The sequence below is a fragment of the Lycorma delicatula genome, chromosome 9, assembly GCF_047948215.1.
Source record: "Lycorma delicatula isolate Av1 chromosome 9, ASM4794821v1, whole genome shotgun sequence".
Classification (NCBI taxonomy): Eukaryota; Metazoa; Arthropoda; class Insecta; order Hemiptera; family Fulgoridae; genus Lycorma; species Lycorma delicatula.
The window spans coordinates 20466466-20483223 of NC_134463.1; the positions used below are offsets into that span (position 1 = coordinate 20466466).

At 28.1% G+C, this 16758-nt stretch overlaps 1 protein-coding gene across 1 annotated transcript in view; it reads left to right on the forward strand.

The window, feature by feature from the left end:
- The window catches only part of LOC142329707 (putative peptidoglycan muropeptide transporter SLC46), a 159587-nt gene extending 149062 nt beyond the window's left edge, over positions 1 to 10525 (forward strand). The window contains exon 8 of the mRNA XM_075374420.1: positions 8459 to 10525. Coding sequence (XP_075230535.1) covers positions 8459 to 8594 — 136 coding nt within the window. The 3' untranslated portion in view covers positions 8595 to 10525. The remainder of the gene's footprint in view (positions 1 to 8458) is intronic.
- Positions 10526 to 16758: the final 6233 nt, after the last annotated feature.

Below are 16758 nucleotides of genomic sequence, written 5' to 3' on the forward strand. Positions count from 1 at the left end.
GCGTTACCTCTGGAACTTCGGCGTTAATTCGAGATCTTAACACAACAAGATTGACAGCCAAAGGTAAACCCGAAGTAAACCCAAAGTAAACCCGATTTTTAATGAAACCCCACAAGAAAAAATCTAGCGGGATCGAATCTGGAAAGCGAGGTTGCCATTAATTAGACCTTCATGACCGATCCGCCGACCTGGGAATGGAGTAACAAGAAAATGTATAACTTCTAGGTGGTAATGAGGTAGTGCCCCGTCTTCTTGATATTAGTGGCGTCCATTTTTGTCATTATCGTCTAACTGAGGAATTGGAACATTTTGAAGCACGTCCAGATAAACGGTACCATTTACCGTTTCTTCCTGGAAGAAGAACGGGCCGTACAGTCTTGTTTGCTTAGAACACAAACATTGACCTTAGCGCTATCGCGAATGTGCTGCAAATTTTTATGAGGGGTTTCGCTACCTTGTATTCGGCATTTATGGGTGTTCACCTTGCCACTGATGTGAAACGTTGAATCATCGCTAAAAATAACACTATCTAAAAATGTATCGTCGTCTACAATTCTTACCCATCATTACCACACGAAACTTCAGCCGAGCATATTTGTTGTCATTTGTAATGCGTTGAGCTACGGTTAGTTTGTATGATTATAGTAAGTGCAATCGTTTGAGTAATAGCGCCAAAAAATCGATTGTGGAATGCGAGTTTCTCATCCGACCGTCGTGGATGCACGTCAAGTTGATTTCTTCAGACTGCGTGCAAAGCTTCTGAGTTGATCCACATCAGTTTCAGGGACGCGCGGGCTCCTGGTGATTTTGTACGTTTAATAGAACAACCGGTCTCAACGAATTTTGATGTCAAGAGTAAATTGTACGCCTACAAGGAGGCTCCCTACCATATTCTACGAGTATTAAGTTGGACTGCAGTTGCTGACAGCAAATCGTAAAACCAGAACATACAGCAAGCACGTTTTGACCAGTAAATGTATCCATTTTTAACGATACTGGTGACAAAGTTCGTGGCCGAATTTGGTGCTAATGAACTACGTGAGTCAAAACTTGATGTGTTTTGCTATGAAATGAGAACTCAACCGAATCTGTAAGTTATCTAAATAAATTCTTATATACTTTTATAGTTGTTAAGTTCCTTTATGAATCACACGGTATTTTTAAAATGAATAAATCTTTTCATAATGACGGTAAGAAAATTGTAAACGGGCTTATTTTATTCCTAATCTCATTTCAGCTAACCTCGGCAATTTCATTTCATTTAGTTTAAAAAAAATATTTAGAAATAGGAATCCTTTTTTGTTACTTATTCACCAAACTTGACTTATTCGATAAAAATAAATATCTAAAATGTATAATAATATGTTTCAAACCTTTCTCGCTTAATTTTGATGTTTTTTAATCAAACGTTTCTCAATCAATGGTCATTTCTACAAGAATAATAGCTATTTCAATAGGAATGATTATTTTTTTTAATAAAAAAAAGAACTGAACCTACTCTTAAAAGAAAAAAAAAACTAATTTTTCCATTATTCCCTCAATAGAAAATCTTTGAAACTTATTTTTTTTAAATCGACCCCAAATTTTAAATGAATTACCACTGCTCGCGATACGGATTACGAAACTTATTTGAATTAAGTCTTTAGGTTAATTTTAAAATTTGACGCCGACTTAAAAAATAAGTTTCAACGATTCTGTTGAGGGCTAGTTGAAATTTTTTTTTCCCCTTTTCGGTGCAATATTAAAATAAAATTACTTTTATTTTTGGAATGGATTCATTTTTTTACATTTTTTTAAAAGTCTTTTTAATTTTTAACTTCGTCTTAATACATTTTTTACTGCTCACAAGAGAAAACAACATTCTCGTGAAACAAAAACAGACTCGTTCAAAACGACTTAAAGATCCAAGGGAAAGTACGCGTAGGATTCGAAGTCAAGAGTCATGAGAAGATGCTCAATTTTAAATAAAGTTTTATCAGTATTATGTTAGATTTTTAAAAAAAGGAAAAATTTTTTTATAAAATAATTAGGTTGTTAAATTTATAAAACATTCTAATGTGCATTTATATAAAAAAAATATATTTGAATAGTAATGTGACAAAAATAGCACTAATTACTTAACAAATAAAATAAATAACTGAGATTTATTATATAATGCCATATTAATATAAATTTGGATAATTTTTTTAAAAATAGATATGCATTAATAATTTTTTTTTTAAATATTCTTAACTATTTATTAAAAAAGAAGAAAGAAGTTAATGAAGACATAAAATTAATCTATGGAAACTGTAATAAAATTTTAAATAGGTTAATACTATGTAATAATGAAATTATAAATTCTGTATAATTATTTCTCGAGGTTAAAGGAAGTTACATTCATGTAGAAAATAAATGTAAAAATAACATAAAATGTAGATATATAATTATTAAATAATCATATTAAATTAGATGTAATTTTCAGTATTAATAGTAATAGAAATGACAGACAAAGTACTGACTTTGTCAGTATATTTGCATACAGATGCATATATAATTACTCAACAAATTAGGTTGCAAATATATTATAATGGACCTTTAAATAAAATACAAATTTTGTTTTTCATTATTTCTTTTCTTTTACAGAGAAAAAATGTAAATGTATTTTAATGAAGTAGCTAAATGCAAAATTAATTTACATTCAATTAAAAAAAAGACAGAATTAGTTTAGTGTAAAGCATAAAAATGTAATTAATTTCCCAAAATTCTGAATTTATCTTTAAAAAATTTTTTGTTTGCTCGTAAGTATCATAAAAATTACTGTCAGATGATCTGGCATCGGATACCAGCCAGCCATGAAAATAAAATTACAATTCATAAGAACAATTGAACACGCAATCCCAGGATTAAAAAAAGTGAGTACTGAAGTGGTTTCCCATTACCTTCCTCACTGAGCTGAATATAATTCTCCATATCGGCACGATAAGTTGTCGAAACTGCAGGTGACATTCTGACATACAAGTTATAACTTTATTTAATTCCCTACAAGTACTGGCCAAAGTGTGAATATTATTTCTGTTACAAAAAATAACTCTGATGTATGGCACTTGTACCTTATGTACCTTAATATGTTACAGCCATAATAAGAGTAGAAGATATGTGTAAAGGAGAAAATTTGAGTAACTTTATTGCAGGAAATGATGCATCGTATTCATTATTACCATTAATATTCAATTAAGAATAAATTTCATAAATATAAAAGTTAAACACTCGTGTAATATAACTGAATGTTTTAAATAATAAGCTGTACAAAAATTCAAATCTAAAACTCTGTAGTAGTAATTTTTTATTTAAATTTTAATCTGTAATATGTTCTTAAATTTTTTTTTAAATGGAAGTTTTATGTAAACACTAAAAACCTTTTGGAGATTTCTCATAAAAATTTCTCCCAGTTGTTTCAAAAAAAAATTTTAAATGATTTTCATTATATACACAGGTTTTTCAAAAAGGATTAAACCCAAATTTTAACAATGTTTATTTGAACTATTTTTTTTTCAAAATATAAGACTCAATTACAAAAATAATCAGAAAACAGATACCTCAAATATTGCAATAGATATTAAAAATATTACCATTTAACCTGGTTGTAGGTTGCCTGTCATTTTATAATACTTTCAGCCACTTTGCTTACAATGTTAGGTTTTAGTTCAAGTGTATGGTAACTAATCTCGGAAACAACATTTTTAAAATGGTTCTTAAAGGCAAAACTACTGGAATATGAATTCCAGTAGTTATAAAAAAAAAAAGCTGGAATATGATCTATAAATATTGGCAGTCATAAATCTTTTTAAACCAACTGATTTCAAAAATATTCTTGCAATACACAATTATTTTTTCATTATTATAATGAAACCTGACAGTGTCAACTTGCCAAAATCATCATTTTTGTTAGATTTCTTCAAACAGTGAAATAAAAACATTGGATTAAGTTACAGTAAACTTCATCACTTTTATTAAAAACAATAGTACTAATTAAAGACTTATTACATATTGGTGGAAGATTTCACACCAATTTATGAATATATTGGTTGTTGGTGAATTTTCACCACTCCATATGCGGCTGTTTTTTTAACGTTTACATATCCAACCAGATGAATTCAAATTTCTTCACTGAAATATATTTACAATCCAATATTTCACTGTTATTATTTTTTTCAATAAATAGTCGGAACCAACAACAATAATTTATACATTTTTATGTTTTGTTCTTTAAATTCACGAATAACATAAATGATGGCAGTAACCATATAAATTTTATTTTTCTTGTAGCCCTGAAAACAATAGCTGTTAATAATCTACCCTGTCAGGTAAACTTCCTAAGAAATTTTATGGATGAAAGATTTAATGCTCTTTCAAGTCCTCAAAAACTTTGATGGTCAACAGTGCAGTCAACCTGTGTACTATTAATTCTGTACAAACCCATTTTTACAAAATTTATTCATCAATTACAATATCATTGACTCATTGGGAATTCTAAACTAGGAAAATTTCAAGTGACTTATCTTTTACATGTAAGATTTAAATGAAAAAATAATCTTTTGCATTTATCTTTTAAAAATGATGTAGTTGATACAGCACAAAGGAATGGATACTAAAATGATCAACTGTATTACAAGATTTATTAAACTGTTACACGGAACCAAACTTGACTTCAGTATTGCCATCTGACAACATAAAATTTACCCATATGTAAATTACAGCCCGTTATACTGAATGTTACTTTACGAAACATCCATCACTAAGGAAATAATTAAATATTTATTGAAAAATTGTGTAAAATTTTAACACAAAAAATAAATTACAGTTTGAAAATAGTCTTGTTTTCTTTTTTTTGATAGTTTACAACTTAGCAATCTCAAATAAAACTTTTATAGTTTATGTTTTTAACTAAAATTGTCTGGAATATGATATTATATCAATTAAGAATTTTTTACTCTATCACTTTTATTCTTCCTCACATTTCTTTAAAATGTGTAGTATAAGTTTTATACTATGGAATGCTGTTAGAATTCACATGAACAAGAAGAAAAGTAGCAATGGGTAGACAATTCACGTATTACTAAAAAAATTAATAATATTATTAGCACATTATGTTTAGAGCAGTAGATACAAGGATAATAATCAATTTTTTGATTACAATGCATTCACTTTTGAATGAATAAGACTCAATTACAAAAATAATCACAAAACAGATACCTCAAATTTGCAATAGATATTGAAAATATTATCATTTAACCGGGTTATAGGTTGTTCATCACTTTGTAATACTTGCAGCCACTTTTCATAGTATTTGAAATCTTGTTTACAGTGTTAGGTTTTAGTTCAAGTGTATGATAACTAATCTCAGAAACAACATTCTTAGAATAAATTAGATCCTCAAAGAAACAACTACACAGCATCTTCTTACAAATTTGAGAGTTCTTACAAAAACAACAATCTTTATTCATTCATTCACATATTATCAACTGATAAACCTTATTCTGATTTTAATAATAAGTAATGTACGTACAGTATATTTAATTATTTTACTGGCAAAATACAAAGACCAATAATTACAAAAGAATATCTATGATTATTTAGTATAGTTAGGTTCCTCTCTTTCAATATCCTTAACCGTTTAGAATTTTATGATGTAGTATTTATGAACAAAATTTGTCATCAGTAGGAAAAATGGTTTAAAATGACTTGATAATCTTACAAACCTCAAACCTATTTACAACTTTTAAGACTGATATCTAACAAACAGTTTCATTCATAATTCAGGACAACGTAGGTATAAACCCTTTATTTCTTTAGTCAAATTATCTCTATTTAAAATAAAAATTCACTATTTTTACTTATATTCAATAACTAGCAATACATAAATAAAAAAGTACAGTAATTATCACATTTTTCTAATGTTATCTAATAAAAAAATGTAATAAAATTGATAAAATTATTTTTACAATTGTCATATTAAAATGTCATATTAAATTAATTAAAACAAGTTAAAACAAAAATAATTTTTTTTTTTATTCATTTATTGTACTAATAACAAGTCATTTTCTAAATGATAACAAAAGGAAAAAATTTAATAGTTGCTAGTATTCTCACTGTACCAAATATCAACTAGATGAAAGCTATGTTAAATGGTTCAATTGTATCCCCCACTCTATTAATATCAACAAGCATCACACACCTTTGGTTAAGTGGAATAAGTTAAAAAAATCAAAATGTTACGTTAAACGATACAATTGAATCATTCTTGTTACTATTTCAATTTATGTTTCACTTAATATTGCTTGAGTGTTTGTTAATTCAATCATCCACAGTTCTCCAGGGAGCATTTTCACCCCAACCCAAAAATATTGTTATTCATGAATTATTAGCCATTGTGAATTCATTAAACATTTACTTTCATAACACAAAATAGTTGCTAATAGTATTGTGGAAAAAAAAGGAATACACAGAAGATAAAATAAAGAATTAATGGGTAAAGCTAAATACGATGAAGATAGTGTTGTCTTTGAGAAGGCAAACTGGTTGGGGATAAACGGATTTAAGAGTTCAGTTGGGTTTGGTGTTGGTTTTTATTATCACACATTATAGCCTAAATAAACTGAGATTATACTGATCAATAGTACACAACTAATTTTAAATCTAACCAGCATGGAGTACGGACTGATGATATATAAGCCTTAAAATATAGTACACACTACAAAGCTAATGTACTCTCAATAATAATTCTTTTTACACTCTTATTAGCAGATGATTGAAAATTGTTAACAGTTCTAATGGAAATTATTATTTCTTTCATAACCCTTTATTCATCCTGTTAACTGAAATCATGAAACTATAAATGCTCTAATAGGATAATTACAATAATAGAAACAATAATTAAGTGCTAAGCAAATATGCCTTTTCTGAGAGTCAGTATAGAAAGAAAAAAAAAGATTAAACCAACCTTCAAAAAACTGTTCTTAAAAATATTAAAAAAGTAAATTCTTATTTAATTTTTCAATGAAGTTTAGAACACAGAAATAGAACTATCTCAAGAAACATATGATAAGCTACTGTACTTTTTAAACTTAATTTTCATTAATTCCTAAAGATTTTCTTTAAATAAATTGAAATTCTCAAATATAACAAAAAAATATTAAATTTTAAATGGTATAAATAAAACTTATTTTTCCGTCAAGTTTTTGAAATTTTACAAATACAAGCTCTACTTTATGACGTACATTACAATCATTCTTTTTTATCTAATATCAAATACTAAAGAGTGTCTGTCTCATGTAATTTTTTAGTTTAGGTTATCCACTTATCAATCAAGATAATACAATCCCTAGAAATAGCAAAAAAGGCAGATTCCAGTATAAACTTAACAGTAGCATATCCATTGCAAGCAGGGAAGTTGACATTATCTATCATACTTCCATACTACAGAATCTTCATACTTGGTAAAACTAAATAAATATATAGATCTCTATATATGTATATATAAATCAATGTTTGTTTGTCTGTCTGTTCAAACTTAACTCGAGATCTACCGGACAGATTTGTCTAAAATTTTGCACACCTACACTTTGAAGCCCTGTGGTGAACATAGGCTAATTTTTTTGGACTTCCGACATAACAAAATTTTACAACAAAATTTAAAACACTTTATTTTTCCCTTAAAGCTTATTTAATTTTCAAAATGACTTTGATTTTCAAGAAAAATTTAATTTTTAGCTTACATTTTTTTGAATTGATTAATTTTGAAAAGGGCTGAGGTTTTAACGTACAGTTATTCCTAAGTTTCAATTGATTTAGCACACCTGCATATGTAATTTTTATGATTTATTCATTTACAATTTTTTACAGCTGTTTAAAAACATAAATAAATAGCTGCTTTTGTTTATCATGTGTGTGTTACTAATTTAAAGTGTGTAAAGTATTTAACTGCAATCTTTTAAATTCTGTGATCTTTTTTCAAAACATCATACCATGCCTAAAACACATTCTTCAATTGGGAGAAAAAAAAAGTACGTATGATGAAAACTGTTCGTGCGGTAGAGACTGAATACGAAAGACAGTCAAGATTGGAAAGCGACCGAATATGCAGAGATCAATCCCGCTCGACTGAAACAACTGAGCAATGGGAAATGCGATATGCCACTGTTACTGTATGTGTGACTGACTGCACCTGCCTCTGGATACTTGACTAATAAATATAAAATAAAAAGATTGACTACCACGGGAAACGCAAGTAACCATATAGTATGAGCGAAGCTGAGACTGGGAGCTAGTATAATATAGTATAATATAAATACATATATTTATATATATAATTCATCCACATAAGAAATTTGCTATTTTTTTTTTTTTTTTATTGTTTTTGAAAATATATGTATATATATCTATAAAAATTATTTTTACACAATTGTTTTTTTTTCAGTTATGTTTTTTGGATTGAAATATCTTCTAATAATATTATTGGAAAAGATGAAAAAGTAAAAGAAAATACTGAGAATAAAAATGATGAAGAAAAAAAATCTAATGATGAAAAAAAGGAGCATACTTCTCAAGCATAAAATTAAGTTACTGTTTATATTAATTAATTTTTTTTTACTTGTGATATAAAAATAGTTTCTATTATTGTTATTTTAGTTATTGTATTGTGTATGTAATATGTATAAATTATAAATGGAAAGATTAATACAAATTGTTATTTGTGTATAGTTAATTTATTACAGGAAGTCTGTAGTTACTATAATTAGTCATGATATAAGAAATTCAAATACTGTATTTACAAATGACTCCTGGTAGTGTAGATTCTATTTAAAGAATCCTCTATTTAGATTTCTGAGAGAACTTCCTGTATACATATACCAGGTGGTTAAAAAGTAATTTACACCCTTTTTAAATCTTTTTATAATTGAGATAATGGGATGCAGTTTGCGTCATTCTTCCTGGTAACAAGAAGCTACTTCAATGAACATATATTTCACTTTTTTTAATTTTTGAGTGTTGGTGGGGGGTTACAACTCAAACATTTCAAATGGGACCAATGTTCATTTGATACATCATTTTAAAGAACTCAATGAGACAAGAAAGATGATACAAAAAAAAACTAAATTTTGATAGCCTATTCCAAAATGATGGCCAACAATGAGTTTGTTTCAGATAGCTACTAGAATAACGGTTATATGTTCCACTTCAATTTTTTATTTATTTGAGGTATCCTGATTCCCTCTTTGGAAATCTTCTGTGATAAGAGAGACTTATTCAGTAAGCCCCAATTTATAGTATTCAGCCTTCAGGGAGGACAGGGGGTTGGAGCAGCTCAAAAATTTTAAATGGGACATATGATTATGTGATACTTGTTTTGAAGATCTTTACAAGACAATCAAAATGGTATCAAAAAAAAGTAAATTCTGATTATTTGAACTAAACTGGCAACCACATTATTAGGCTAATTAAAGATTAAAAAAATTAATTATTAAAATTTTCACATACTTCTTTTAATTAAACTTCGGTATGTTGCTGGTGAAATCATCCTACATTCTATCTTAATGTGCTCTCTTAATTCTTTGAGAGAAGTTGACTATGAGCTATAAAGGTTGATTATAAATGCCCACAGGAAGAAATCATAGTAATTCAGAGCAGATGACCAGACTGGCCATTCAGTACTACCACACTGACTTATCCAACAATTTGGAAACTACTGATTCAACACATTTCTCACGTTGGGAACGTAGTGCAGAGGAGCATCATCTAACTGGAAAAACACATCTTCTCTCATAAACAAAGGTTGGTCGTTTGGGATATGAACTATCTCAGTCAAACTGTTGAGAGCTGAAATTATCTGCTCGTTCAGCAAAGCATAGTACATATCATAATCTAAGTTGCCATTAATGATAAATTCTTCAAGAAGTGTCACCTATTATTCCAACCCATACATTTAACCACTCTGGGTGCTTGGTATGACTTTCACAATACCAGTGAAGGTTTTCTTGTAACTAGTACCTACTATTACATCTGTTAACAGCCCTACATAAAGTAAATGATGCTATGTCAGTGAATAATATGTTGAAGCAAGAGATAGTTCTTGCTGCTAATCGGTGTCAAAAGATCAAAATCATCTTCAATAAGTTCTTGAACTAATTGAATCTTGTATGGATTATATTATATTTTTTTTAATACTTTTTGCACTGACCACCTCAATAAATTATTATTTTGTGCACTAAAAAGTGATAATGATTTTTGATTATTGTCTGTTAATAATTGTTGATTATTAACAGAAATTTCTGCTAATATTTGTTCTTCAATAACTTCATCTGTATTGGATCAGCTTGGTTTTCTATCCTGTAAAATGCTACCAGTGGGTTGAAATTTTTCAATAAATTTGTGACTGCAATTCTGAAAATAGCATGATTAGGATGACAAACATTAAATGCATTAGCTGTTCTTTTGTATGTTTTTATTTCTTTAAATAAAATTACTGTTTCTATGCTTTCTTGAATTGGAAATATCTTGTTTTTTACCTGAGCCTTTTTTTTTAACCAAGTTAAAAAGCAAAACCAGGTTTGTATGTCAGGTTAAACTTTTTTAATCTAACTTAAGTTTTTTTAAAGTTCTGATTTCTTTAATTTTTTTTTTACCTTTTTTATTTTTTATAATTTAAACTTTTTTTAATCATACTGTAAAGAAAACACAAAACTTCATCCAAAAATAACTCTAATACAGTTACACTTCAGCATTTGTAAGCTTCTTATCACAAAATCAACAATGAATATAAATTTTGAAAAATGTAACTTACCTTTGTTTAATTGATTGTCCGTTGTTGACAATACCGATTTATAAAATAAAAATTACTTTAAAAGTTTCTTATAAAATAAAAATGTAATATTAAAAAATGAATAAAATAATTATTTTTAAATTCAACATCCTAAGTTTCATTAAAAAAAGTATTTGAAAACGTTTAATAATTAATCTTTCAATTTTTAATTAACATATGTCATTTGTGGTCACCATTCTGTATGAATAGCTAAAATTTAATTTTTTTTGATACCATTTTGCTTGTTTTACAAAGACCTTTAAAACAATGTATCACATGACCATATGTCCCATTTAAAATGTTTGATCCACTCCTGAACCCCCCGCCCACAATGAAGGCTGACTACTCTAAATTGGAGCTTACTGAGTTAGCCTCTCATATCGAAGAAGATTTCCAAAGAGAGAATCAGGGTACCTCAAAAAACAAAAAAAATTAAAGGGGAGAATTCAAAAATAGTTAGTTCTAGCTGTCTGAAACAAGCACATTGTTGCCTCCATTTTGGATTGCGCAATCAAAATTTAGTTTTAATTGTATCATTTTTCTCATCTCATTGAGCTCTTTTAAAATAACAAATCAAATGACCATTAGTCTCATTTGAAATTTTTGAGTTGCATCCACCCCCTGCCACCCAAAAATTAAAAAGAGAAGAGTGAAATATATGTTCATTGAAGTAGCCCCTCAGTACAAAGAAGAATGCCACAAATGTCATCCAGTTATCTCAATTACAAAAAAAAGTTAGAGGGGATGTAACTTACTTTTCAGCCACCCAAAATACAATACTGTGTGTGTGTGTGTGTGTGTATATATATATATAAAACTTCAATTTTTATAGTTAATTAAAAACTAAATTAAATTACTTAAAAAAGTTTAGAATTTTGAACAACTTTTGAAATATATCACAAGTTTTGTAAATAAATCATTGTACATAATTTTATACAATTTTTTAGTTTGTAAGAATGAAACCCTAAAACTTAGTTCAAAATTCTATTCAAAGTTCTGTGTGATGATTTTGAATGATGTCTGGCTAAGCATGTACTTTGAATTATTGCTTGCCTCAGATTCTTAATATTTTCTGGAGTAAATATGTTCCTTATATACACACACTTAAAAACTAAACGTTAATTGAAATTTATTGTTTCAGTATAAAATTAAGATTATGTGAAGGATCTTTATTTGATGACATACATTTGGATTCACAACGAAACTTTCATTTTAACAGCTTAGTTTTGATCTAATCTTCATAGTTTCCCATGTCATGGATTCATTGCTACTGAAACTTTTAAAATACTAATGTGGCAAAAACACATACCAATCTCCTCCTGTTGTCTGACAGCAGGGCTCTTTTAATCATCAAACTAAGTTCCACACCCATTAATAATTACTTAATATGTTAAATTAATTGCATATCAAAGTTTCACACAGGAAGGGGATGGATTGGTGGATAGGTGACTGGCTTCATGCTACCTGCAACTTCCTACCTCAGTACACTACCCTTTCTACTGTACTATTAGAATTGACAGCATTACTTCAGAAATTTCTATCTTCATAGAACCCATACTAGTTAGCAAACCTGAATCAACATCAAGTAACAATATGGATGAAGCTGTTTCACATTTGGATCTATCCACCCTCTCAAGAACATTTAATAGACCTCATGAAGGAATTTTTATATTACTTGTGTATTACTGAATAAAATACTACTATTTTTTTGCATTTATTTTTTATTTGTTTGTGAAGCTACGCAGAAATTTTATACATCAATGACAGGTGCTAAATAAATAATTTAATGATTACTTACAAAAAAATTGTTTTATATTTTACAACTGATTTAGTGGATAACATATTCAGCCTTATTGGCATACTGGCATAATATATATATATATATATATATATATATATATATATATATATATAAAAAGATATATATAATATATATAAAAGAATAGTAACAATAAATTATCACATAAAAACCGATAAGTAAAAATGTTCAACCAAAATCATGATTACTACTAACACTGGATGTTGAACTTTGCAGGTTATGTAATTCCCCTGTCATGTTATTAATTGAAGTGGATTACATACTATATTTATGCAACTTTTGTTTTCATTTTTTGATGCTGCAATTTCCATGCAGTTTGAAAGTAATAGTTTATAAAAAGCATAGTCACATTGACATGCTCATTGTCTATTCATTTGTATGATTTTTTTGTCTATAAATTCTGATAAACGTTTTCTTTTTTCAGTATTAAATAAGTAAGAAAATTTCTATTGTTAAAATACATGTTTAAAAAAAAATATCAATGATGTTCAGATTTTTATGACAATAGATTCTTATTAGTGAACATATATGTTTTTAAAAGAAAATCATTATAAGTTTATTTAGCTTTTTACTTGATTTTTGGAAATATTTTCTTAACTATTCACAGTGATTGTAAAAAGAATATATATGAAAGAAGTGGTATGAAATAATCTGATTTAAGGATACATTGTGATAAAAGATACTTAGCAGGATAGCAGGGATATATTCTTTCAGGGATAGCTGGTCAACCAAAGACATATTTTCACACACTGCAGTCTCCAATAATACATTTTGTATCAGTAGAAATTTAATATAGTAGTCGACAATGACATAGTAATCAATAAATGACATCAAACAGTTAATACTAGTTTAAAATAATCTGATGTGGACACCACATGACTTCCTTGTACGCCTATTAAATTACATATAAACATCTTTTTAAAATGAAAAGTACATAAAATTTTATTTCATTAATAACTTCTGATATCTTTTCATATTTTCTTTTTTTTATTATTGTTATTGAATTATTATTTATAGTATTTTTTTTACAATCAGATGTTAATAATTATTAAAAAATCAATATATTTAAATTAAAAAAAGTTAAAAAATAATAAGGTACGAAGTCTAACTCGAACCGAGTTAGACTTCGTGCCTTCCCTTGTAAGATCCAAATACTCGTATATCATTTATTAAAATTTTATTTGGCTATAACTCTGGAACCAATGAAAATAAGTACCGCTTATGATATATCATTGAAAATCTCTCAATAAGGGCTAATTACTGCAGTTAAGAAAAAGTAAAAAATAACAAGTTTTTGGATTTTGGGCTTTTTTGGACACTTTTGGTTCAGTCGATTGCAATCAAAGGTGAGATGCACAACTAGATGTTATAAGAGTACCAAATCTAAAATTTTAACATCCTACTGCTAATCGTTTTTGAGTTATACGAGATACATACGTACATACAGACATCATAAACTATTCAAAATGGATTCAGGGATGATCAAAATGAGTATTTCCATTGAAATCTGAAAAACGAAATTTTACTTTACTTCGTACAAGGAAGAAAGAAAATTAAGAATTGATAAAATTTTGAAGATGTGCTTGATATCAAATATTAAACATGACTAATTTTTTGAGATCATTTCTGGTTTGCGACCCTTCGACACGATCAAAAGTAGAAGTAAGGACAGGACATTACAAAAATAATGTCCATATTAAGGATCCTATCTTCTTTGAGAAAATAAGTTAATATTAGTCATCTATTTCTATTTTTTAATAAATCTCACTGATTGATTCACAGAAAAAAATTATCAATTTATGTCTGATTCAAACAAAATGATAACCTCAGTTTGGTTTGTACCATTAATCCCATTAACAAAAAAACTATTAATGAAATTTTATAAATAATATTAATGTTTTTAGATACATTATTAACATTAAATATCATCCTAATATTGAGAATAGATCCAAGATGAAAAGCGATGGATGCTCTGCTGTGACTGTCACAGACTGTGAGAGTGACTGCTGACTGTGACAGAAAACACATGTTCCAACAAGATTGTTGTAATAACTTATGTTACCTGTTATATGAATAAAATAACTTTACTTTTTATAGTTAATGTTTTCTTTTTCCACTTTTAAAGGAATTTTTAATTTAAACTGTTTAACTTTCTGTAGTACACATCCTTCACAAATACTTTCTTTGCTAAACAAGTGTATTATTTCTACTTCTTTTTGTAGTCTATATCTACTTAAAAAAAAATTTTTTTTTTATTATTTTTTTTATAACACTATCACTTACTGAATTTTCTACTAAATTACATAATTGGTTTTTGATATAATGTTGATTTATTTGATGTGATTTTTGACAATAATAATCTCTGTTGTTATTCACCCATAGAAATATAAATATATAAAGAAAAGAGCTCCATAATATTATGTAATAAAAATCTTTTCTTAAAAATGTGTTGATGGTTTATAGTGAAAAAAATACTATTAAAAAGCAAATAAATTAAAATTAAAAACAGAACATCAATTGGATTTAAATATATAAAAGCTTATAGGGCTGAATATTATCTGTATTCTGTTAGGCTTTGCATGCTGATAAGCACTGGTATACTCAATTCAGTGAAAAAGGTGATGGCTTTCTATTTTAATTCACACATTCCTTAGTAAGCCTGAAAAAGAATGCTTGTTCCTGTGAATAGAGATCCATTCTAGGATTAACTACATGATATGAAACTCAAACCAGATCAACTGCAGACATTTGTTTGTAACACAAAAGATACATATTCATGTATAATTTTCTCTCTACATCATGTGCGAGTGCAAACTATAAAGAAATTTGAAATTCATTAAAAAAATAACAATTAGATTTATTAAAAAAAACCTAAAGAAACAATATGTTTTTTATCTCATTTATTTTCTTAAAATTTGGAATATTTATTTTATAAACCTCAATGTTTTATCAGTCTTCACCATTTTGTAAAAAAAATTATTTCATACTTTTACAGTGGTCTACTAGTTTCTTGATAAGTAGAAATGTTGCATAAATTAAATTCATTACTGTTGAAATTTGTTTTAATTAGTGAGAAAAATTATAAATGTAATCACCAATTTGATTTATTTTTTAAATCTTTAAATATGAAGTTTTAGAGGTAACAATTTTTATTTATAAAAGTCTGACTAGAGCTTTCTAACCAATGAAAAACATCCACCTTATATGGACATCTTAACATATGTACTACTGTCCATTTGAAGTATGTAATTATAATTGGTTATTTCCTTTTCGCTTAACCACATTCAGTCCCTAGTTTGCTATTATTACTTTGTTTATCTTTTATTGTTGAATTTTTATCTGATCAAACTTATTCCCACCAAACTATCCGTTCTAAACTCACCAAACCATCATTCCCACACTATAACTATCAGTTTATGATGGATTATTATTTCATATCCCTTACTTAAATAAGCCCCAAGTGCAAATGACAATGGATCTTCACAGCAAACATTTCATAAACATTACTTTCATACCATAAAACAAGGCTTAACGATACCATTTATTTTTGACAACTGATAATAATTAATTCTGTCAAGCTGCTCTCAGCTGATTTTTCACAAAGCAGGCACAAGAGAATGCATAACAAGGTGCACCAAAGCTGACTGATTATAAGGTACCTTAGTTAGCCACATCATCTCATACATTGTCTAGGATAGCTATGTGTTTAGAATTCAGCAAAAATGAAAATATATTTTCTCCTCTATGAATCATGAGACCTTGCCGTTGGTGAGGGGGCTTGAGTGCTCAGGGATACAGAGTAGCTGGACCGAAGGTGCAACCATATCGGAGAGGTATCTGTTGAGAGCCAGACTAAGGAATGATTCCTGAAAGAGGGCAGCAGCTCTTTCAGTAGTTGTTAGGGGCGTGAGTCAGAATGACTTAAACGGCCATATCAACATCACTCAGTCGTCTGAGTACTGCACAGCTGAAAGCAATGGAAAACTACAGCTGTTTTTTTTCCAAGAAAATGTGGCTCTGCATTTTCACATAATAATAATGGAGGCGCTTTCCTTGGTAAAATATTCCGGAGGTAAAATAGTCCCCCGTTCGGATCTCC